The 25656-nt window shown below is 40.3% G+C and overlaps 1 protein-coding gene across 16 annotated transcripts in view; it reads left to right on the top strand.

Annotated features, from left to right (window-relative positions):
* PTPN5 (protein tyrosine phosphatase non-receptor type 5) overlaps positions 1–25058 on the top strand; it is a 77295-nt gene extending 52237 nt beyond the window's left edge. For 14 of the 16 annotated variants that reach the window (XM_055813936.1, XM_055813928.1, XM_055813929.1 and 11 more), the window contains 8 exons: positions 2037–2226; positions 5244–5328; positions 8288–8367; positions 8843–8980; positions 12150–12260; positions 15968–16128; positions 19360–19473; positions 23194–25058. In XM_055813936.1, the coding sequence (XP_055669911.1) occupies positions 2037–2226; positions 5244–5328; positions 8288–8367; positions 8843–8980; positions 12150–12260; positions 15968–16128; positions 19360–19473; positions 23194–23287 (973 nt within the window). In that variant the 3' untranslated portion in view covers positions 23288–25058. The remainder of the gene's footprint in view (positions 1–2036; positions 2227–5243; positions 5329–8287; positions 8368–8842; positions 8981–12149; positions 12261–15967; positions 16129–19359; positions 19474–23193) is intronic. The other 2 variants (XM_055813941.1, XM_055813943.1) reach the window with 2 other exon arrangements.
* The last annotated feature ends 598 nt before the right edge of the window (positions 25059–25656 follow it).

Here is a 25656-nt window from a genome sequence, read left to right as displayed (position 1 = left end):
CAAAGGCAGAACTTGGATTTTAAAAAGTATGATGCTGTTTCCAAAGCTCTTCGTGACACAGTGAAAGGGGAATGTTACAGAAGAGGCTTTTCATTTGCACTCCATGAGCTTAGACATTTTTTTCTCACTTTATTCATGGTTGCATTTGCTATAAAATTTCCTAGCTTTTCTTATGATATTCTTTAAATATGAGATTGCAGTAACCTCTGGGGCTTATCCCTGCACCTGCTGCTATCAGTGAGTTTTGCTGCTGTTTTTCATTACGGGCAAGATTGGGCTTGAAATGCAATAGTCATTTGTGGTTTTGCCTATCCCTGATTTCATTCCTTCCCTCTCATTTTAAAGATGCTGATGCTTCTTCTCAGGTAACTGCTAGCCTGCAGGAAAGATACTCACTGTTTCAAGGGAATTGGGGAATAAAAATTTGGGAATATCAGTTAGGGAATATCAATTGGTTCAAGTAATGAATTACAATTAAAATGTCAAAGAAGTAAAGATGGGAAAAAGAAAGCAGTTCCTTGAAGTTCTCATATCAGGTAGAAGGTGTATACTTTTTCAACCATACACGTGCGCTTGAGAAGCCAGACATCATTTCAGGTTTGAACTGTGCTTGGGCGGATTTCACTTACATCAAGCACGGGTTGCTCTTCCTTTGAGTGTTGTGTTGATTTGCCTACTTGTCCGTCTTTTGCATCCATTCTGCTTCTCCATCTCTCCATTTTACTTCCTTCTCATTCTTAACCACCTACACCATTAGAAGGGTAGTCACTAGCTAAATTCAAACAGCACTCTTAAGAAGAAACCCTCTCATTTCCTCGTGCTGCAGAACTATTAATATCTTTATGTGTGTAGCTCTTCTACCTTAAAGAACCCAAAGCATTCGTTGTCAAACGCAGCTGTTTCTGGGGAAGGAACATAGTAGCTATTTAACAGCACACAGGAGGGGAGGGTCAAAATCTTTTGAAAGGTGTCACTAAAGATTCAGTGTCTACCACTACTGGTCATGTTTCATCCAAAATTATTTTCCCATGACTGTGAATCATAGCAGGAGGCTGGCTGTCGATTCTTTTGGAAGAACTCCTGAATCCAAAAAAAGGCTCTGATCCAAGTAACAACTTCTACTGTCTTTTCTGTGAGCTGGTTGTGCTTGCATGTTTATGTGATTTTTTCAACAGCTCCTGCAAACATCTCCTCACTAGATTTTCCCAGTTGAGAGTCATAAAAAAGAAGTTTACTGTGTGGTTGCATAGAACATTACCCCTAGTAATAATCATATGATTTTATCATTTATAATGATTTTATTATGTTAAAGATACTTAAATACAGATCAACTGATGATATTTGAATCTTTTGTCTGTGGTATTTGAGATTGACAGAAGATCAGAAATGATGTAAAACTGCATTCAATAAACAATACAGACATTTTGACTTTGTTTTGTGGTATGGCTAACTGACAGTAAAGCCACTACAAATTCTACCCTCAGCAGCATCTCTGTTTTTACTCTAACTGTTAAAAATGTTGGGACCTTCATTTTACCCTTCTTATGATGTACTGTTGTGGAAAGAAAGAATTTCAGATAGAAAAATTATTCGCTGTAATGGTTGGCTTCTCATGTCTTTATTAATGTTGAGCTGGTAATGTTTATCCCAAGGTCTTACTCTACCGATGTTTTCTGTGCTACTAATAAATGGTTATTCAGTAGGATCTGGCCTGATGAAAATGAAGACCAAGACTTTCACCTGTGGTGCCTAAAATGTCAGTCCATATTTAGGCAATCAAAAATGTGGTGTGGTTTGCAAAAGTGCAACAACAATTGTTGGCCTTCGTATTCCAGTGTACAACATAATCTTCTGGTCTCGTCTACCCAAGAAGCGTCGCCCATTGTCCACAGTTAGCAATCAAAACGTAAACAGCAGAACCAGCTGGGTGCTTTTCTAAAGTTGCTGTTTATCTGTCACTGGGACTGTGTCCATTGCTGACAATTATGGGTCAGTCTGTTCTGTTGTAAGCAAACTTCGATTGCTCTGTTTTGCAGGAGAGGTTCAAATGTTTCACTCACACTGGATATGTGTACCCCAGGCTGTTCTGAGCAAGGTTTTGGCTATGTTATGTCACCACGGGAACAGTCAGCCCGAGAGTACCTCCAGACGGCATCAAACATCCTTACTGAAGAGGAACTACACAAAAAAGCACTGGATCCTTTCATACTCCAGGCAGAGTTCTTTGTGAGTATCTGTCCTGTCTCTTCTAGGAGCATCAGGAAAATAGGGTGTTGTCTCTCTTCTGTGAACCTTGCTATTCTCTGCAAGTCTAAAATTAGTACATACAAACTCCACTTCCATCAATGAAGCATTTAATGGAATTCCCAAACTCATCATCCCTTGAAATGACAATGTCGGAAAGCTTTCAGTCATATTGTCACTTAAAAACTAGAGAATTTGTTCTGGCAACAAAAAACCCCCTTTGTTTTCACAAATCTTTTTTTTCTTTTTTTTTTTTTTTTCTGTTGGCATGCTACTTTTTAACAAAAAAAATCAAACTTTTTCATTGGACTACTGAAGAAAAGCCAGATTTACTATAGGCATAACTTCTTGAAATGTGTCTGGAGTTGCCCTGGGGGATGAAATTACTCAAGTGCATACTCTTTGCTGTTGAGTACTTGGCATGGAGCTACTTCCCAAGCTTGAATGTCCTCCAGTTAACCAAAGCAGAGAATGGTTATGTCACTCAGCAGGAGCCGTAGGAAGTATGTATTACTGGGTTTTTTTCTGCACAAAAATTATTTATTGCCTTTAGGATTCTGCAGTATGTTTCCTTGGCTCACTGTATCCACTGTTCTTTGAAAGAATTGTTCACCTCATTTTGAGAAAAAAAATTATGTACACAAATGAAGCAAACAGTTGAAAATTTGGTTTCTACATAGTTTAGGATAAAGGCCAGATACATTTCAGTGTGGTGAGTAGACTGGCTTTTTAGATCTTTGCATTCAGTGAGTGTCTTCCCTAATTGCTTGAGTGTCCGTGTCTGTTATACCAGGGTGTGGGGGGGGTGCAGATTGCTGTAGCGGCTGTGAGTATTATGCCTGCTAGGCAGGGTTGTAAATTCCTGCACAAGATGGGAGGTAACCAGGGCACAGTCTTTGCGTGCTGGGATATTTCAGAACACGTGATCAAGAGCTACAGAAGTTAATGCTACCAAGTCAAATACTCTCTTAAACACGTAACCTCAGCAGAACGAGAGGAAGATGATGTTTTGCAACACAACAGCCCTTTCAGCCAGTCCTCTTTATGACCTGTAAGGATCTGAAAGGGTGGAAGAAACACTTTATGGCTTGCTGTCCTCCCTTCTTGTGCAGTTTCAGGGTTTTTTTCACTTTACAAGTACAAGGGGAGATGAGATAGTCTGGACTTTTAAAACAGACCACCAGATATCTGTGGTCCTTAGTTCACTTAGTGCTGTGCAAGTTGAAGAAAAGCAGCTTTTGTGTAGACAAGCCCTGATTCTTTTGAAGTAAAGCATCCATTTCTGTTATAGGGAGGAAGTAAGTGTTCACTTAGTGAGCATCTCAATTGACTGCTGAAAAGTTCACATACAGTTTCGTCAGTCTCTGAGGTGCACTGTGGCTTTCAAGCACAGAAAATAATGTTAGAAGTAGGAAAAAATATGCTTCATTTCTCTGAGAGTTTTTGAATTAGTCTTCCTGTTGTTCAGAAAATCATTCAACAGCCAAACTATCCAAGCCATTTCCATTCTTTAATGAAGGCTGAAAAAGCATGGATAAAAATAGCTGTGTAATCACAGTGTCATTTCTGTAATTAAAAATTGTAAGCTAGTTGTTTTGGGTTTTTTTTGAAACAGTTACTGTGAGCTAGCTCTGCATCATGTAGTTTCAGTCTGTCTAACCTACTTGATTTTCAAAGTTCAGATCCATGAGAAAGGAAGCAGTGTGTTTCATTTTGGAAGAAAAGTCAGCGGGGATCTCAATCGCAGAGCTGAGTCCTGAAATTCTTACAAGATTTAGAGTTTTCACTCAGGCGAAAGTCCTGTCAATTTTGCTTAGAATTTGCTTGAGCAGTGAATAAGTGAGTCCCCAAAACAGACCATACCTCTTGGCTCAAGAAGATTTTTGGGTGACTAAATACCAAGTAGGAATTGAGGAAAACATGAAGGTTTTGTTGCCATGCCATTCCCCAGATTGATAGGAGATTACTTCAACAAAATATTTTTATTATCAATTGCCTCTGCTGAAGTCCAGCAGTACACTCAGTGCTGTACAAGAATGCAGGTGGTCAAGTCTTCTAAAGCTCCAGAATTTAACATAGTCCATAGCTCTGCTCATCTTAGTTTCTTCCCAGAGTGAAGCATGTCTTACTCAACCCTGACTGCTGTTACCAGAACGTGCATTATGGGCCTCTCATGTCCGCTGTGCAGCAGCTGGGATGACCAGCTCTGGTCCCAAGCTCCCATGAGCCCTTTCTCTGCCGAGCCTGGTTAGCACATCCCGTCTCATTGCATGCCTGCCGACTCCGGTTGGTGGAAGGCTCCTGTTTGTTCCTGTTGCGCATTGGCCGTTTGCTTGCAGGAGACAAGTAGTGGAGAATAAGAAGCCCCTCCATCTTTGTGTGTTCTTTGTGTCAGCAGTGTAGAGAGCAGGTAATCCCTGAACACCTGTTTGCTGTCCTTGCCTGTGGAGCTTTAAGTGCAGTGCACAAAGAGTGACTCCCCCCCAGCTCCATAGAGTCAGGTCAGTACGCCAGCCCATCATAATGTGTGTCGTAATTTGTTGCTGTCAGAGGGTCACTAGCATATTATTTCATTCCATCCTCAGAGGAAGAAGGAATGTGTATCAGAAAGAATGGTATCTGAGGTCCATTGCTTTTTGGAGCAGAGTATCTTACATACCACCTTTTGTTCGGTTCCGTGCCCACACTTGCAATTCAGTTCTAATAATACTAGAAACTAATGTTAATGCTGTTGCATATATTACTCCAAGAATTAGTCACTATGAGCATTTTCATATTAAGGACTTCAGAAAAGAAAGCCAGTGATAGTAAAAGGAAACATCAATCACATTGTGGTGGTAAATTGCTAGAAGTAGTGTACCACGTGTCTTGGTTGATTTCATCACTTTGTCTCCCTCACAGGCAGGACATAATGGGCTTGGGTTTCTTATTCTTTCTGTGAACCTAATAGTAGTATCTACTGTGTTTTGTGGGTTTTGTTTTTTCTTTTGTTTTTACAGGAAATTCCAATGAACTTTGTTGATCCAAAGGAATATGATATTCCAGGCTTAGTGCGTAAGAATCGCTACAAAACAATTCTCCCAAGTAAGTTTCTGCTTTTTAAGTCACTGAGGCAAGGTGATTTATTCTATATGCCATAGATCTTTGCACTTTCCTTTCCAGAATGCATGAAGTGTGTTGTCACTACAACGTATTGTCCAAAGGCCATATTTATGAAGCAGAAAGATGGCTTCAAAGCATAAACCAGATTTACAAAGAGTTACAGAGCGTGAAGAACCTAAGATTCACTGAACATCAGCAATAGTTGGTGTTGCTTTTAAAAATTCCACCCATGAACTTGGTCTGTTCATTCAGGTGTTACTTAGTGGTTTGTTTGATGAAACTCCTTTAGAAGAACTGAATTCTAGCCATGTTATTTTCCTGGCTGATGTTTTTCTCGGAATCATGCCTCAAATGCAAACTGAGAATATTGGGAACTGACCTGATGGCATTAAGATTATGTAGAAAATCAAAATCTTTTTCTGTTCTATTACGCTATTTTATATGTAGCCAGGAGTAGAGTTTTGAGAAAAATTTTGGTACAGATTTTTACAAGTGTCATTTTCAGTTCTGTAATACTAAAAGTTACTTTGAAAAGTGATGTGATTAGATGTCATGTCTCTTTTTTTACTCTAAGCCATTGTTGGAATATGCCACTGCTGGCCACAGTAAGCCTGCAAAGCCTTAAAGGTTCTGTGTCAGGTTAGCAAAGATAAGTGCAGAGAAGTAAAAAATGTCCTCAGCTATACCTACCATTTTAGTCAGCAAACCTGGATTGGAAACGGTTCCAGAAGAGATTTTTTTTTTACCTAGACTTACAACTCTTGGCAGCTGCAGCCAATGATCCAGTGTGTGCGACCCTCCTGATGACTTTGTACTCCACCTTGGACCAGAAGTGTAAAAACATTCAGCCACATTTCACTATTGATGTGCTAATGACTGAAGTGAATTGTTCGCATATGAATTCACTAGTTTTGCTGGAAAGGGAAGATTGCAAAAGTGGCTAGTGATTTCAGGTACCTAAACTGCTAGGTTTTGAAGTAATCTATATATTCTGAATTGGGTATCTAATGTGTACTTTGAGAACTGGGACCATTTTAAGTATCTCATATTGGATGTTTAAAATGAGACGTCAGAATTGCTGCCATTTTGAACACCCTGTTCCAGAGTTGTGAACAGATGCCAGCTGGCCCACTACCATGTATTTTTTAAGAATGATCACTCAATGGGCTAATTATTTGTTGCAAACTTCATCTCAGCTGTATGGATATCTGCTAGCAGCCATGCTGTCCCTTTGACCTCTCCAGATAAGGTAACTGGTTCCTACCCTACCATGCCTCCAAGGATTAACAAACTTACATGAAATAAGTTTGCAACTATTCACTAACACACTAACTTTAAAAATGTAAACACTACGTTAATAGAAAAATCACAAGGCAAGTATTATAATTTAAAGTAAAAGCATATTCTGAGTAATGTTTAAATATTAGTGGATGCAGAAGTGAAAAGTAACTCAAATTCTACTGCCGCTGAAGAATACTAAAGGAAGCCTCTGCTTAAAAATATGTGGTACCTGTTGATAGAGTTCTTCAGATCCGTTTTATTTTTCCCTAAAGAGCCTCCATGAGATGGGCAGCCTAGGATTATTGGTATTATTAATAGGAGAAAATCACATAATTGTTACTTATTCAGCAGACTCCACAGATGACTGCATAAAACCCAGGCAAAGGGACTTCATGCAAGGGGTCTAACTACCCAGTGCAGTGACATTTGAACAAACATCTGGCAACCAATGTCACCGTTTGAAGTGTGACCTGTTTCAGGCTATCAAAATTACTGATGAAAAAGCAGATTTTATCTTTTGTCTCACCATCTCCCCAGCACTAGAGATGTGAGCAAATTTGAGCAGGAGGGAACTGTGCTAAAGAAACTCGCTGGTTTCACTACTTCTGTGCTATAAAACAGTATCTTTGGTAATGTCTTTGCTTTGCTGATTATGATCATACTGTCACATAATAGATAACATGAATCTGTTCTGTCTGGGAACAGCATTTCATGCTGTGTCTGTGTGTCTAGTACTGTAGAAGTTACTGTGTAACTAGTCCTTAGTGTGAGATGGGGTAAAGTACAATTTTTGGGGGTTTGGGGTTTTTTTTTTCTGGTTTCTAAGCAGGCTGAACCTTTCTATTAAGAAGTCATCTGTGGTTTGTTTTTAATATTCTCTTGGTGATACATGCTGTTGCTGTTTGCTGAGGCCTCTGTCAGGAGGATGTTTCTTGTCAGTGATAAGAAACTGTAGTACTGGTGAAGGTGGATGTGTGTCAGCTCACAGTAAAATCAGTGGAACAGCTCCTATTGACTTCAGTGGAATTGAACTGAACTTCTCAGGTGGAATGTTTTCATCTGTTAACTTACTAAAACAAGAATAATGCTTCATAAACAGCCCTAATGACGGTCACTGTAGTGAAGAGACTTAAGCAGAGTACAAGAGACTGTTAATACTCTTTAATTTCTCTAACCATTGTATTTGTTAGTAGTGTATCTTGGCATTTAGTGTCACTGCAAGACAAGACAGGGAAAGAGTTACTGTCATCTGGCTTGCCTGTGTGCAAGAAATGTTTTTATGGTTTGGGAGAAAAGCTGTTTGCTGTCATTTCACAAACAATGTTCTAATGTCTTACAAGCCAGAATGAGTCTGTTCACCTAACAAATTGAGAAATAATTTCCTGGAGCGGAAAACTGTCCAGAGTCACTCTGGGACACTGACTCTGCAACAGGAACAATTTAAGTAGGCTTCAGAGAGCAGGTAAAGCTATCAGAAGCAGCCAAATTACCCCAGCCATCCTTTCTGGGGTTTTTGTGGTAACATTTTAACATGGGAACTCTCCAAGGCCACTCACATCTTTTGTGATGGCCATGAATGCATGTAAATGTCTTGCTGTACAAAAGAATCTTGTGTGCTTTTTTCTGTCCTCTGAGCAGCTTATCTCTTTACACCTTTCAGATCCTCACAGCAGAGTGTGCCTTACCTCAGCTGATCAGGATGACCCCCTCAGCTCTTACATCAATGCTAACTACATCAGGGTAAGAGCTTAATAGTCTGATGCGTCTGCCTAGCCTCTCTCAGCCCTTGTTAATGTAAACAGAGTTGCAACATCCACTGGCTTTAAAAGGCATCCTAGCTGAACTGATTGCTCGTCTCTCCTGCTTATGTTAACTGAAAATCAAGCCCCAAAGTGCAACTCCACAGATTCAGACTAGACAAAACCACACTTCTGCCCTTCTTGATGCAAATTGCTTGTCAGCTGGCCTGACCACGTGGTAAGACTGAATAAGGCTCTTGACTTAGCCAGAGTCACCTCAAGGCTGTTGGACTCAAGTGAAACGAGTGTCCATGTTGTGCTTTTGCTCTGTGTACACATGCAGGAGACAGAAAGGAGAAGAACTGATGCCACAGAGTCACTATTTCAACCAGTGATAGCTCTGTTTTAAAGACTGAACCATCAAGGTTGTGGTGGACATCCCTGTTAAAATTCATCTCTTGTTGTTTTGTTGGCAGGGCTATGGAGGAGAGGAAAAGGTATATATTGCTACTCAGGGACCGATAGTTAATACTGTCAGTGATTTCTGGAGAATGGTGTGGCAGGAGCGTTCTCCCATCATTGTCATGATTACCAATATAGAAGAGATGAATGAGGTAATGGTGTTACATATAGTCTGTATTTTTGTCTGTACTCTAGCAGATACTTCCAGCATAAATGCTCAGCCAGTAACCAGAAGTTAGTTCAGTGGCCTTGAGCCATCGGAGCCAGCATTAAATTCTTCAGGCTCAGAGAAGATGTGGGCTGCTCTTTCAGTTCAGTTTACTGTAAGTCTTGTTTTACCGTCTGACCTAGCCTACTGCTGGTTTTGCCATTTTTCCTCTCCCAGCTGATGCAAAACCTCCTCAAACCCAGCTCTCTCTGCAGACACTCTTAAATTCTCTCTAAAGGAATAAAAACAATAGTACCCTGTAACTATTAAGGTTGAATATCTTTAATCAAAAGAGTTGGTGCAGCTTTATCTTGCATTTATTATGATTCAGTGTCTATAGCCCCATTTCATTGAGGCTGTTTCTGACTTGCAAAAGATGCTAGTTAACGATAATCAGCAACCAGAGCTGCTGTCCACCTAGCGTGATGTGGGGTTTTTTGCAGTTTAAAATACTGCTGCCCTCCGGCTGTTCATTACTTACCTGCTGAAACAGTTGCCCCATAGCAGAGTTGCAAGAACCATGTGTCTGGGCTTCAGTTCACAGACAGGTAGTTGCACTTACGTCTGCCTTTATTGGCAGTGTAAGATGTGAGACAGTGATCTGAGCATGTGTGGGGCTCTGCATCCCCACTCACCACTGGCAGCAAGTGGAAAGGTCCAAATGGTGTTTCTTAAGCTGCAGCAGCAGTATTTGTTTAAAGCTTGTCCCTGAGAAGCCATTAGTAAGAAGCCCAAGAATATGGGCATACTTCTGTCATGCACACAGAGTTATAATGGCTTAACTGCTAGCTGGAAGCTTAGTGTCCACAATTATGCATGTGCACAAACCTTTAACACAAACCTTTAGCTTTTCCCCAGTTGCGAAGTAAATAAATTTAACCTTGAACTTCAGAGAAAAAAGACATGACACAAGACAGAGAATTACCATCCTTAGCAAGTTACCAGTGGTCGGTTATTACAGCTGGCTGACTGGACACATACTGTCAAGGCATTGCTGATGCAAAATACAGTATTTTTGGTTTGCACTTTTTACACTTTTTCTTTGCACTAACATTTTAAACTTGCATCTGCCTCTGTCTGAGAGGCAGCACTGAAGTAATAACTTACGTGTTGATCAGAGTTGCCAGTTTATGGCAAATGAGATGTTAAAATGTCACGACATAGTACACCAGAATTATTTAAGGACCTCAAGGTTTAAAGATGATGATGCAGAGGAAATATTGGTCCTGAATGACATGTCCAGTGATAAGTTCTTCCGCTATAGTTTTCATAGCAAGATTGTGTAACAGGAATGTAAAATAATGTAGAATTCCTCTTATCCATACTGAGCAACTATTTCACTCATCATATGAGTCTTGAGATGCAGTGCACTGCAATGCTGATATACTATATAACTGACCCTTGCTGTAGCCCATTTGTCGTAACAGAGCTGCTGAGTATTTTCTGATACCTTTTGTGTCAAAAATTAAGTGGTGTCAGGAATCTCAGCCATAAATATAGGGTAAGTCCTTTCATATAAATGTCTTCTATATTCATCCCCTTTCTTCTATAACACATGTATTAATGAATAGCAGGACTCAGAAGTACATAGATTCAAAACCAAAACCTTTGTTCAGCAATGATGCTAGTGACAGAGGCTTTGTGTTCCTCCTCAGTGCAATGACTTTGCTAATGTGAGTATTAAAAGCTCTTATCTCAGCCCTCTGTAACATCTAATCTGAACTGACAGACAGCCCACAGAAATGAGTGGGCAATCGTACTCCACTCCTTTAAGCAAAGCAACGTCTGTGCTATTGATAGCTGCTAGTGCTCTTGACAGTCTTTACAATGGATTCAGCAGTTTAAGAGTACAGGAAGAAAAAATGCAATCTGCATAAATAATTTTAGAGAGACACAGTGGGCCACACTCCCAGTGGGTTATTAACTGATGCACTGTGCAGATAGAACAACACTGATTCTCCCCCACACAAATTTTGACTCTGTAAATTTGCAAGATACTTCTCTGTTGTTAGTCTTTCTCCTGAAATAGAGTTATTTTTGGTGGGGAAGAGCAAAATGATTTAACTCACTTCCTTCATTGTTGTGTACAGCCATATAAAAGAGGAAGCTTACAAGCATAATCTTTAACTGGATTTGTCTGATAGCAGATTCTTATTCCTCTGTGATAACAAGATTGCTGCTTCTGTTATCACAAGGGACCCTTTTTCTCAGTCCCTGCCTTGTTCATGTCATTCCTTGTCCATGAACTAGTTCATGCACCATGTTGAAGTCCCTGTCTCTTCCTTTCCATATTGATCTGTTTAAAGAGAAACCACATACAACCAACCCCAATCATTTTCAGTCCTCCTTCCAGGATAGGAGTGCTTACAAATTCTCACCTATTCATCTCTAGCGTGTCAATACCACAGTGTGGATTTGGAAATGGATTATGGTTTCTGCTTTTCTAATTGCCAGGTTGTGCTGGCTGCATCTCTGACTGTTTTTTGGCAAAATCAAATGTAGTAGTGTAATAGCTGTCACAGCAGTTGCTTCCTTTCAGTTCCTTAGCTTTGAAAGTTTCTCAGTGTCCATTTGAAGTGGATTTTGGTACATAATCTAATTCCCAGTCATGTTCTTTTGTACAAAAAAACCTATGCAAATGATTATCTTATATTCAGAGGGCATTGACCCTTTATAAAAAATAGGAAAGACCTATTTTGTGTTTCTATGTCAGTGTATACATACCACAGAAATATTGGTAACTAATGCGTATTATATTAACAATTATTACCTTAAGAAAATGATTAACCTCAAAACACAAGCACATTGCTACTGGCCTTTCTAATGAACCTTCAGTATGCACATCAGTTGCATAAAGATAAATAAGGGTGTCTGTATTTAAAAGCAGTGGTTAGTCATTCCTTGATTTGCGCATTTTTAATCATGCAATCAGGCTGTTATGAACGCAGCAGAAATCACCTGAAATGTGGTCCCTGTTTAGAAAGTGAAAACTTGTACTTATAGAAACAAAGTTTATTCACATTCATCTGTGCATGTGCTAGATCCAATTTCAGGAGTAAAAATGAACCTCCCTTGATACCTGCTTAACTAGATTTATTTTGTATTGCACACAGAAATGCACAGAATATTGGCCAGAGGAACAGGTCACCTACGAAGGAATAGAAATCACAGTTAACAGAGTCATACAAGCAGACGATTACCGTTTAAGGCTCATCACCCTAAAGGTAAATCATTCCAACATACTGACAGTGGTTTAGCTGTCTAAACCCTTAATGGAGATGTTAGTGGAGAGTTGTGTAGAAGTCTTCTGCACAGTATACTGCTGTACAAATACCACTTTTCATTACTGAAGTCATTATAGCTTCGCCCAGTTCACTGACATACAAAGACCTACAGTAAAATAAGCAGTCAGAGATTTAGACTGCGTATGTACAATCTGAAAGCTACAGGGCCCATTGCAGTAGTATGGGGTTTGCTCAGTGGAAGAAACCAGTGACTCATTCTGTGCCTGTGTCCTCTGTGTTCACTGGTCATTTAGAGTGACACGTTAGCTCATGGGTAGCTGCTTACCAGTCCTCACAAGTCATACTACAGACAGCACTTTGGGCCATGGGCTTAGGCAAAGGGTTACTCGATTACAAGCGGAACTTGTACCCGCATGGTGTCTTACAGATTCTTTAGGATGGGGAGAGACCTAGGAAATATTTAGATTGTGCTTCTTCTCTTCTTACGATCATTATTAGGATGCTGCCAGACTGCTGGATGCCCACCCGCTGTTTATACCTAAGATGACTTGTGCTACTAGTAAGAAGTAAGGGAGTTGAGAACTGAGCAAAAGGCATTTTAATTTTGCTTACCTGTTTTCAGTTTCTCTCGGCAGTGGGACTACTGGTCTGCTTGGCATTTGGTCAGTGGTGTGGTAGCACCACTTCTGTTCACCTTTTCTGAAACCCTTTTAGTAGGTACTGTGCTAATTTATTCTTTGAGCCATTTGGCCAACTTGACTTCGAGATACTTTAAGGGACCATTCCATTCCAAGACATTAAAACTGTTGACAGCCTTTACAAACACTTCCACCACAGCATGTTTCCAGCTAACTGTGTATGTAGTTTTACATACCAGTGACCATTCTATCAACTTCTGGCTAGAGAGCTTAAACACAGGTTTAAGAGTCTACAGTACTAGAGTTTACAACTGCTTTCATTGCTGCGTTCTAGTATCTCGAGCTACATGTTTTAATAAGAACAGTCTTACTTACATAAGCTCCATACATCTTTCATCTACCAGATCTACCCTGACCTCAGTATACCATCACAATTTCTTTACAAGCTGAAAAAACTCTCCTTTTATCCAAGCAGTTTTAATTTTTTTTCAGCCATATGCTAACAGGCAGAAAGCCAGCATATAAAATCCCATGTCTGGATTGAGAGTGTGGAAAGTCTGTCACTCGTGCTTTTGGCAAAGGTGGCAAGGAGAAAATCACACTCCCTGACAAGTGGGAAGTAAAGAATATTTACAAGTATGTTGTAGACTTGCAGCTCATCCCAGTTTGTTTTTCCAGTTAAACAATGGTTTTGTTTTCAGTACTAGTGGGGCAGTTTCTCTTTCCCCCCAGTCCCAAATGTTAGGAGGTGAACTGCTGAGTTCTAGAGCCAGAAATAAAGATTCCATTTGTTAAGTTACCATTGCCTAAAGGTGTACATCTATCATTTAACAGCAGTAGTGGAGTAGCAGCTCTGGACCATACATATGCTAAATTGACTTGATAGTAAAAACTAGAGAAGCCATGAAGTGACCAGTTTTCCCTTAAACAGGAGTGGTCAGAAACATGTGATGCCACCACCAGCAATACGTGATTACTGCATGTGTTACAGGGTGGGCTGTCATACTTCTTTCAGAATAGGGACAGGATTTGGGAAGTTTTAGGAATTTAGAAAATGCGGAGGCAATAGGGCAAGGCTTGTTTTCCTTTCTCAAAGGAACTTGCTGGTGTCCAGCCACTGATCTATGATCTCAGCTTCAACTACAGTGTGTATGTTGGTAAACTTCAAGCCATCAAATCTTGCTTCCTCCTAGGTGTTCCTAAATCTTATCAGTCTCAGGGAAGCACCAATAGAGAATATTTTGTTGAAGTCAAAGCAGAAGTGTATAGAACCACAGGAGTCAGGGTTCTCTATGCTGAAGCGTGAAACTCTATGAAGCATAGACAAAACTAAAGACATCCAGAGTTCATCATTAGAACTTTGGCTTTTTTCTGTTTCCATCAAATGAGTGACTTTATTGATTGATGTTTTTCTTAGATAAATTATACTTTTCTCTCAGTATTATTTACAATGTTTTCATTACAATTTTTCACAACCCACTTAAGAATCCAGTGTTCATAACTTCTGTGGCTCACAAATAGTCACACATTCAGAAACTGTGTAACTGTGTATGTTCATGTTTCAGAGCAGTGTTGATTTGATTTACTGTAGCAAGCTCAAATTCATGACAACTGGTTATGCTCTCTTAACCAGAATATCTTCTCACTAGGGTGAGTAAATGGTCTGAAGCCAGGCTCTGTGTTATGATAGTAAGACTCTCTTTCCCTAAACTGAGCCTTAATGTTCCTATGTACCCTTAATGTTCCTATGGCTGTGCTTCAGTGAGCACTTTAAACCCAGTATTAGCTGGAACTTACAAGCAACTCAGTGAAGCCCAGCCTCCCTTTGTGCCAGCCTCTTTTTGTGCAGCTCTCTTGTTCCTGCGCTTGTGCCATCTCCCATGTGCCCACACAAGCATTTATGTGACTGCGTAAGCCAAAGGGGGAAATGGATTGATCCATCTGAAAATTAATCCAGCATGAGAAGGAAAAAAGATTTAACTAGATCGCTTCCCCAGTCTATTTCACTGTGAAACTATGCAAAAGCTTTGTCAACCATAAAGAGGGATGGAAAGTGGCACAACTACAGAGCACTTGTAACATCCAAGCAACTGACAGTTAGAGGGATTTAGGAATACAGATAAAATAAACTATTTCTAGATTTTTGTGCCTGGTTCTTTAGAAGGAGACAAATTTGTTCTGATTTTTCCTCCACTCCTAAACTCAGCCAGCTATGTGTTTAAGGGAAGATTGTGGAAGCTAACACTTCTGTTCCCGGACCTTTTGAAGACATTTGCTTAGCCAGCTCGCTTATGTAGTGGCTGAAAGGGTAAGGCCAGTTCCCTGAGCTTCATGTTACTGTTTGGCACCTTTAGAAATCATGCAGAAGGATGTCACTTTGAACACACAAAATTGGAAGCACACAGTGCTACTTGGCACTCAGAAAAGTAACAGCACATTTGCTATATCGTAGCCATGCTGAGACAGAGATTTGGAGTTTGTCTCTCAAAAAGCCCGGGGCTGCAGCTGGATACAATTCCCACCTTCCTGTCTCTGAATTTCTCACCTTGTTTAAGAGTAGAATTGACAGGAAACTTACATGAGTCTGTCTGTCAGAAGAGACAGAAAAATAAGCTGTCATCTCTCTCCCTCATCTAGGTAGCTAGCTATCGGAGACAGACATACGGCTCCTGGCTCTTTGTCTGTCAGATACATTATGAAAGCAGTTATGTCACAAGCACAGCTCTGGGTTTGCTGAATGAATCTGTCAAGAGGGAACAGACTGCCTGGAGTGTTTTGCACACAGCTCTTGGCACTAAAAGAGCAGAATACTTTGAGGGGTGGGGGAAGGGGGAGGAGGGTTTTTTTTTGTTCCAAAGGCAGTTTACTGAAGTGCAGACATGATATTTGAAATCCAGATTTGTGTGTTGTGTAGCTTGCCGTTTGGATCTCCTGTTCCATTTAGCATTGATTTACTCATCTCATTCATAAAGGGAAGACCAGGTTTTAGTATCAATTTAGAACCGGAAGTTCTTTTAAAATTTTGTGTTTGTCTCAACTGGATTGCAGAAGGGAGAAGAAGTCAGAAACCTGAAACATTACTGGTACACGTCTTGGCCAGACCAGAAGACACCAGATCAAGCTCCCCCTCTGTTGCAGCTAGTTCTGGAGGTGGAAGAAGCCATGCAGAGCGCAGAAGAGAAGAATGCCCCAGTGATTGTTCACTGCAGGTAAATAAGATCTGGCTTCTGAGGGCTTCTTCACATACAGTGGCATATGGCAGATACAGTCGTACTGCCCATCAGTCAGACGTGGGAGGTCTTGTCCAACTGCTTCTGTGAAATATGCTTGGAACTTCTAAAATTTAGTGACAATAATTTTCTATTACCAGGCATTGCATTCAGATACAGACTGAGCTGAACACAGAAGCTGGTGGTGGCTCAGTTACTTGTAAGAACAGTCTCATTTCACTTGCCTTACTATTAGAATATGCTTTTAATGATCATAAAAGGGCCAGGTTACCAAAGGTTAATGTACTGTGAGTGAAACTGAATAGGAAGACACATGTAAGCACAAAAATGAGAACATCCAACTTTAAGCCTCAAACCCCCCTGTTTTGTAGATTTCTTTGATTTTTTTTTTTTTTTTTTTTTGTAAATGCTTATTAGGCCAAAGGCAATAATTTAAGTGTAACACAAAACAAATAAAACAGGTGGCAAAACTGATTGCAGCAAGTAATTGTCAAGAAATGTACGCAAATGATGGTAAAACTGAAGTATCTATGAAAAGTCCCTGGCAAAGGTGAAAACTTCTTATCTGGAAGAAGCAAAATCTTCACAGTGGTTTGAATTGTGATGAGAAAATTATAATTATGAATCACAGAGCAAAAAAAAAAAAAGGTGACGATGGATACTTCTGTCTTCAGAAAGAAGTAGAATGATGTACTTATCACTTGTAGACATTGAGTACGTTCTTTTGCACTGATAACTAGGGAGCATGTTAAGCAACAACTAACCATTTTTAAATCAGCTATACTGGATGATTTCCACCCAAGAGTGTTCAAAAAAATTGGACCACAGCCTCTAATCCATTAAAATTTACTATAGCTGAATTCTAGTTCTTCAAAAATTTGAGAAATTCCAGAGGTCTAAAAGCAAGTCCTGTTTTGCCAGTGTTTAGAAAGGTTAAATGTGATTACTTGAAAACTACAAGTCAGTTCTCAAAACACTTATTCCAGGTAAATAGTAGAAAGCCTTGTAAGTGATGCAGTAACCTTGTCAGGGTAATCTTCCATAATTTCAATAAAATATGTTTTGCCAAATTGACCTTTGGGATTTCCGTAAGGAATTTTACTTATTTTTGCACAACATCTTCTAGGAAATGGCAGGTGGGTGCTATCCAAAAGCCATGCTAAACAGGCTGTTATCATACAGTGGGAATGTCTTGGCATGAATGGTTGGTAGCCCAGTGTCATCAAAGATCCACCTATAAGCTAATACGGAGTAATCACTAGTAAAACGTTCATATGATGCCACATGTCCAGTTTTTCTGCCTGTGTTTTAAAACAGATTTTGACAGATTGGGGAGAGTTAAGACAAAAGTAAGAAATGGTTTGTAAGAAGGTCCCCTTTGCCCTTGGAAATCTGTGACTCTCTTAAGAGCTTCTTGAAGTATTATGGTATTTGCTGCAGGTAAAGATTCTGGTCACCGTGTCCCTCTTGCTTTGCATACGTGTTTCATTCCTCTTGTATGGTGTCATTCCCATGACCCAGTAATAATTTGGGGGGAAATGGGGCATTTTAATTTGAAATAACTACTAAGAGACATGGTGATAGGATTATGAAGTATTTTATGTGGTAACTGCTAGACCAGAGCCCTTCCAGATTATCCTCCGTTGCAGTCACTTTGTCTGAAGAAGGAATTTAATACATTGCTTCTATTTGAGAGTGCTTTATGCAGCAAGCCGTTAGCCAAGGCCTGTGTTACATCGAGTACTGTAGCTCCTTTGACACTTTGGGAGATCCTCAGTAGAGCATAATCACTGTGAGTTTGGCCTTCATTGGTGTAAAGTAATGCATCTTCTGAAAATGGGTGGTGTTCCCTCCCTTTGCAAAACATGCTGAGGTCTGTGGATAGGAAACAGTATACAAGAGCTGTGTACTGTGGCCTGTTTGGTTACGGCATCAATTGGATGATGAAGGCCCTTTTTTTTTCTTTTTCTTTTTTTTTTTTTCTAAATCACTGATGTACATTCATATGCAGCCGAGTCATCTGAAACCCTGAAATATTTGAAGTCGTGATGAACAAACTAGATACAGTAAAGAAAAGAGAAGTCAGGACATGTGGTACAGAGCTTCAGGGACAAAAATTTCAAGTTGGGTGGGTACCGCCATCACAATTATGTGAAGACTGAGATAAGTTCTTAAGTGAGTAAGACCATCCTCCAAACTTCCCTTAAATTGTTTTTATTGATCAGTAATAGAAGTTAAAACGATTCCAGTGTACCCAGCAAGCATAAACTCAGAATAAAAAAACCTGTTTATACAGTCAGAGAAGCAGTATTAAGACTTTCAAGCAGCACCTGGCTGCAAACTCCATTGTTGCTTGTACATTTGTTGCCAGTGTTTTTGTATTACAGCTTGAGCACAATTTAAATGGAAGCAGGATTTCTTGCAGTTGTGTCAAGTAATTATTCCTGAGTATACTCACTTAATAATTTAACGCATAAGAAGGGCTTTTAGCTTTTGGTGCTAGTTTTTTATTAGGTGATAAGAAGAATTCACAGCTTCGGTAGCAGTGTGCCCTTGAAAAAAAAATATCAATTCTGGTCATTAAGCAAGGACTGAATCAGATAAAGATGTTCAGGAAAGACAAAGAAATTGCTTTAATAGTGAATTTGTTTTATCTTACACTAATTCAGAGAATTACTAGATTGTCAATCTGATCAGCAAATGGCATTGCACTTACCATACTGCTGCTAGCTCTAATTATTTAAGCTCTGATATTTTAGTTCTAATAATAAGAAAGGTTTTAGGTTTTTTTACTGTACCTATGAATGAAAATGGCTTTCAAAGAAACCGTTGGGATTCAGACTCTGAAAGCAAGTGTTGCTCAAACCAAGTCTAAGAAAGAAATACTGTTTAACTGCTTATTTTCAAAGGTTAAATGACAGCTTCAAGGACATATTGGGTCAAATGGTACCTAATAGTCCATTTTTAGCACTGTATGTGAGATATTCACTCGTTTGCTGTGAGTGGCTTTCGCTTAATTGTGTTTTCCCATTGAAGTTAGTATCTTTTCCTAGTTACGACTTTATATTCACAAGCACCCACATGGCAAAGGTTGGAGGGACGAAAGGGATAATGGAGTTTGATTGTGGATTTAATGGTGCTTGTTTAACAAGAAAGTTCCAAAGCCATTCTGACATCTCTGCTGCCTCTCTCTGCTTTTCCCTCCCTTAGTGCAGGCATCGGGAGGACTGGCTGCTTTATTGCAACTAGTGTCTGCTGTAAACAGCTGAAGAGCGAGGGCATAGTTGACATATTGAGAACTGCCTGCCAGTTACGGTTAGACAGGTAAGAAAGCCTGTTTCCTTTCCAGAAAAATGAAAAATGGTAATCTTCCCCGTTATTTTAAGGAGAAACAAATGGGAAAAGGGAAAGAACAAAGGCAAACGGAGGCCAAGAGAGAATGTTCCTTGAGGGAAGTTGTCATGTTCTAAGCAGTTCTGACTTATAATCTGCCTATTTTATGAGCAGTAAACCTAATGAACAGCTCTAGAACTGAGCTAGACTCACAGCTGGCACCAACATCTGCATTAGCTGCACAGCTCAGTGCAGCAAGGGATTACCTTTCACCAGCTGAGGAGCTGGCCCCATGTTCATACAGAAGCAAAGTCTCATTTAAGCTCAGCGTCACAGATCAGCACTTGGCTCCCAGGAGGGGTGAAGAAGTCTAGCCTTGTATACTGGGAGCTGGGAGCACTGTTGGAAGGGCATGTCTGCTTGGGATGCTGTGGGGAGAGGGAGAGTATGCAGTCTAGAGTGTTTGCAGACGTATGAAGGAGCTGTGAAAATCTCCAGAAATTCAGTAGTTTCCAGTTAAGCATTTCTTAACACACTACCTTGAGTTTGATTATGAGGTAAACAGACTTGAATTTTGCACCAGAGATGTTATTTTTCCTCTTCCACTGGTTTCAAGTGCCATCAAAACATGTCTCAGTGCTCTCTGTAATGATGATAAATGTAGTCGGGGGAAGAGATGTCACGAAAAACATACCAAAGATTTTTCTGAGGGAAAAAAAAGAACCTCAGCCCCACACTGAACTTCTATTTCAGAGGAGAAATTATGCTCAGTGGGAGGCAGAAAATGACATGCTTGCTGCCCTGCTGAGGCTCCGATAGATAGGGACCTGCAGGGGCTTGGAGGTTTGGCTACTTCAGTGGATTTCAGGCCAAGCAAGGAAAGGCTTCTTGAGGAAAAGAAAACCAGAATAGAAATAGTGACTGCTGATTATCTGTGGCCTTCTGAAATATCTGTCTGGATCTGAAATATCTTGTCACTGTGACTAATGTTACATAGGAAAATAACCATACAAATGAAGGTTGAAGACACCTGCTTACAAATGTGCATGATACAGAAAGCCAATTAAAAATACTAGCTTTGCAGGGAGAGGGGAGCTGGCAGTCATTTTCAGAGGCTGAAGAAGAGAGATCACTTTAGGGATGCCATGGAGGGAAAGGAAGGCTGCAGAGACCTGTGTAGCAGCCATGTACCTCTTAAGAGTGGGATGGCATAGGAAAAAGCCATTTAAATGTCATTGGAGAAGATACTCAGGATGGAAAATCAGTCAGATCACCGTCCTTGCTACAGAAGAGCATGGTTTCCTGATGTGCTGAAAAACGGGGCTTGTAGGCTCTTGGAAGTCATGCTGCCATCCACTGTCATTTTCACTAAACCCCCACAAAAGCTCTGGGTGACTTCAAAAGCGGCGTGAGAGGATGAGATGGTGTGCAAGCAGCTATAGGAAGGAAGACCCTCTCTGTCTTCTCCTTGTCTGGTCATTACTGGCTAGAGAAAATAGGATGGATGGGAAGGAGTCACCAGAGACTGAGGGAAAGATGGTTGGATGCAAGCCAGAGCAGACGTAAAGGAATGCACCTCACAATGCACCTCACTGCTTCACAGCAGTAGAGGGGTTGACATTAGCCCTGAGAACCACCTTTGAGGTTACTCTGGACGTGAAGGGAAGAAATTTTTCTTTCCCTTTATTCCCTCACATATCCCTTGGAAAAATCCTGTGCACTGGGCTTTGCAGCAGTGGCCAACAACTAACTGGTCTTAAAATAACTTAGTATTACTATGACTAAGGAGGGGAAGTGATCGCTCCTGCATCCTTCCCACAGTGTTGAGAGACATTTGCTGTCCTTTCCCACAATGCAACTCAGATTTGAAAGGTTTCTGTGGCAAATAGGGATGAAAACATAATTTCTCTATTCTGTGCCCAAGCCTGGACAGTGAGCACATGTCACAGTGTGCATGTGTGTGGGAGGGGAAGGAAGCCACCACATAGCAGGGAATCAGATAAATTCTTGTTAAATTTCTCCTGTGGTCTGAAACTTGATGGCCACGCTACTGCTTCTGTTGCTACAACTTCAGGGTTCAACCTCACCATTAATGGAGTTGCATGGGGAGTAATTGCCAGATATGACTAATGTTTCCTGTGTGTTGTGGACTGACATAAATACATTTCAGTGCTGTGTGCAGCACAAAAGGACTCAGAAACAGATTAGCTGTGAGCTTATATTAAGTAGAGCAGTTGGGGAGATGCTCAGCTAGGGATAGTTTCTTTAGAAACACAGTGCGTGTTTCCTACCTTTGCTTATTGATGGGAGGCTGTAGCATGGATCCCTGCCCTTCGCTACTCATTGTTAAGTGTTATTTCAAGCAGCTGCTTAACAAAGTAACTGCAAGAGGCAGGAGGAGGAGGTTGTCTTTCCCACTCATCTACTTCTTGCTGGTATGGTTACTGTGTGACCCACAATTGTTAAGGTGGACCCCATCGAAGAGGGAGGTCCCCAAGGAGGGTGCTAGCAGTCTGCTGTCCATTTGGCTCAGAGGAAGCAACTTTTCATTAGTTTCCTCTGGTGAAAGTTTCTGAGGAAATGCACCACGTATGCTTTTCCTCAGGCTGACACAGTGTGGTTGCCTCTGGCCGCCTGCAGGTTCCCGTGTTCCTCACCCCCACTTGTTGCAGCCGCCTTTTGGCACTGTGTGCCTGGGATCTGTGCACCAGCACCGGTGCTGGCACAGTTCTGCATACACCTTCTGGGAGTCTGAGCCACAGATACAATTATTTTCATAATGGATTATCAAGAGATTGTATCGCTGTTGATGAGGCGCTCTTAGCAGAATTTTGAATGTTAGTAAAATCTGCTTCAAATGGACAACTTAATCCTTCTTCTTTTTTTTTTCATTTCTGTCTCCCACTGTAGTACTCGTGTTGATGAATATGCTACTTGCAGAAATACACAGGCTAACGATACATGAAAAAGCAAACTGTTTCTGCTCCTGCTTGCATTTCCTTTTAGGTTTGCAGTTTTAAAGAGAACAGCAAAAGCTGGAATAAAAGCTGAACCAAAAAGATTTCTGTGCTGGGAGTCTGTTACTGGTCAAGGTGTGCATGGTAGTCAGTTCAGTTAGAAATCTGAGTCGTCTTTTGTTAAAGTTCCATTGTCTGTTCCAAAATCCTGCTGGTCATCCCCTAGTTCCCTGGTGAACTTGCCAAAAGCACAGCGTGGAATGGCACACTTTTCCAGCATGGGAAAGTTGCGCGCTCCATCAGTTGTCTGGCCTGGCCCTCTTTAGTCTGCAATTCAGCTGAGAAGTCTTAGATGAGCCACTTTCCCTCTTTGTTCCCCCTGCTCCCATCTATTTGTCTAGAGCTTTGCTTTTCATGGCATTTAAAATGGTGCTTGGAGTATGTATAGGTGCTCCAGTAGCACGAAGGTAAATGATGATGGTGGTGCCTTACTGGCTGAGGGCCTCTGCCAAGAAAAATGAAGCCCTTTCCTGCTCTGCCTACCTTCTGTTCCTTGGTTAGCAAAGACTTTCAAAATGGAGCTTGAGGTCAGGCTGAGAGCTGGTTGCAATCAGGGGGCACTTTTCACTCATTTCAGGAAGCTTTGGAATGGATCTTTTGTGTGTAACAAGCTTCATGCTAGCTGTGCCATTTCTCATATGTTTGCATGTAATAAGGCTGCTGTTTCCCTCCCCTTTTTTTCTTTCCGTTTCAGGGGAGGAATGATCCAGACTTGTGAACAGTATCAATTTGTCCATCATGTCATGAGCTTGTACGGAAAACAGCTTTCTAGAGCAGCCGAAGAATAAGTGTTCATGATATTCCTAAAGGCTAAAACCAAGAGAACTTTTGACTTCATTCAGATATATTTCAGATCTGATAAGAGACACATGATAACCTGGCTGTCTTAGCTGGAAAGAAAGACATACTATTTTACTTTGATATTGCTTTTATGCTCTTGTTTGCATTGACATTTAAGAGCGGAGGTACACCTTGTCTTAAATATATGTGACGGGACATGATCTTCACCAAAAAAGCTTATTTATACTGTAAATAAGTATAGTAGCTTCATTTGTTACAAAAGCAAGAAAAAAACCAGGAAAAAATAGTCTTCAGTTTGCTATTTTTAAAAGAACATTGCTAATATATCTAAATACAGTGTGAAACTTTTTGGATTGTCATGCTGAAATGTGCCGTGTGTTGACTGAGCTTGAAAGTAACTTTTTGCTTCTTTCTGATTGTTTTTACATATAAAATTACCGAATACTGTGTATATCGTAAACCTTCTGAGCCCCTCTGCATTGAAAGATTCAAGTAGATTAACATTGAAATGACATTTCACACATGGTTTGCTTGTTTATTTTTTCTAAAGCAGTCCACCAGCAGTGTTACCCAGAACTAAAGGGGAAAAAGTATTTAACTGATATGAATCAAATTCTTACTTCCAACTCTTACCAGCAGTGTACCCCAGTACCGTGACAGCTGGCTGAATGAGGTGAATAGCAGAAGTTAATCTGAACGTAAGTTCTTCACACTTTAGCTTTTCTTTGTCAATATTTTGCCATCTCAAGGCTGAAACCAGATTTGATTTTTGCAAATAGTTTCTTTTTTTATGTAGTCAAACCACAATCCGAATACAATTTCCCCATAAATTTGAAGTTTGAAATCAGTTGAGGAATTTTGTGAGTTGAATTCATCCTTATTAAAAATATAATAATAAAATCACTTGTATTCTATGAATTTAAACTTGCTTCAAAGCTTTGAGAGTGACCGAGTGCCCAGCACTCATTAAAACTAACACAGACCCTACAGGCAGCTTTAAAAAAAATCAGTCTGAGCATGATGGCTGCTTTTTGATAAATTTACCCTCAAAACATCTTTAAATAATCGCTAGCCCATTCTAATCACTAGTCCAGGCAGCAGTGTTTCCTTTTCAATAATACAGTTGCTGCCCATGCTTTTCTTTCTAGACCTCAATAAGGCTGTAGTTTGTTTAATGCTTAGAGGTAAGCACATGTGTAAGTCCTGTATTAAGCAGAGAAAAATGGATGTACACAGGACGCCTAACATGAAAGATGAGTATTTGGTGAATAGAAGCTGTAATGACCTACTAAAAATATTTTTGCTTCTCTTTATTTGTAACAATAACCAAAACCCACTACTTCTGTCAGTGCAGGAGATTCTGAGAATTTACTGCACTTCCTGATCAGGGGAAGGTAAAGCAGCTCTTGGAATGATAAGGGCTGATCCTGTTCCCACTGAGGTTTTGCTATCGATGTCAGCAGGTGCAGGGTAGGGCCTGAAATGTTATGCCTACAACTTCATCACTGTGGGGAAAGTTTCCCAATATTTCAGTACACATCCTTTGTGTTTATTCTGTATCCATGATCCTCTAAAAATCCTGTCAGCAGGTTTTGCATGAATGTGCGGCAAAATGTGTTATCTTTAAACCACTTGATTTTATTGCTGTATTTAAAATATTTCCTTCAGTGAGAAGCTAACAGGAAGAACTGGCATTCTTTTTAAAAATACTGGTGGTAGTCATTAAATAGAGCAATAAACTTAAGCTTTTGAGCATAATGTGACTGTTAGTTTTATGTAAACCTTGCTAGCTGTATTCTCCCCTCTGCTACTGATTCTTTCGAAGGGGTAACACTATTCCATCTAAGCACTTCTTAAAAATAACAGAAGCATCACTGATACTCTGAATAACATTGTAAGTGGAACTCCCTATGAATGTTTTCAGCTGTTCAGTGCCCTTCAGTGTCAAGACTGACTCAGTGAATAAAATTACTTCTTCTGTCATCAGCTTTCTGTGCATCTGCTAAAGAATTTTGTTGATGATTGATAGGAGCGGGCATATAGGAGCGAAGTTCATTGTGTACATTGCCTCCTGTGCAAGGAGACTGTCTAGAGGAGAATTGCTTTATGGAGAACAATGTATAAAGGGTTCTGAAATACTGACTTTGAGGTCCTTGTGCAGATCCTCAGCAGGTATTAGTTGGCAGTGCTTCACTGAATTGGGTAGGAGTGAACAATTGATACTGATGAAGGAAATCTAGCCCACTGTCCACTCCCATTTTACATATGTGGAATGTCCTGAGAGAGTGGTCATGATAAAATCAGGCTGCTTTGCTTCAGTTCACTAATATAAAGCAAATGTCAGCCTAGTTGCACA

This window comes from Falco peregrinus, chromosome 9 (genome assembly GCF_023634155.1).
Source record: "Falco peregrinus isolate bFalPer1 chromosome 9, bFalPer1.pri, whole genome shotgun sequence".
Classification (NCBI taxonomy): Eukaryota; Metazoa; Chordata; class Aves; order Falconiformes; family Falconidae; genus Falco; species Falco peregrinus.
Note: the sequence above shows the minus strand (reverse complement) of the source record. Positions and strands in the feature narration are given on the sequence as shown.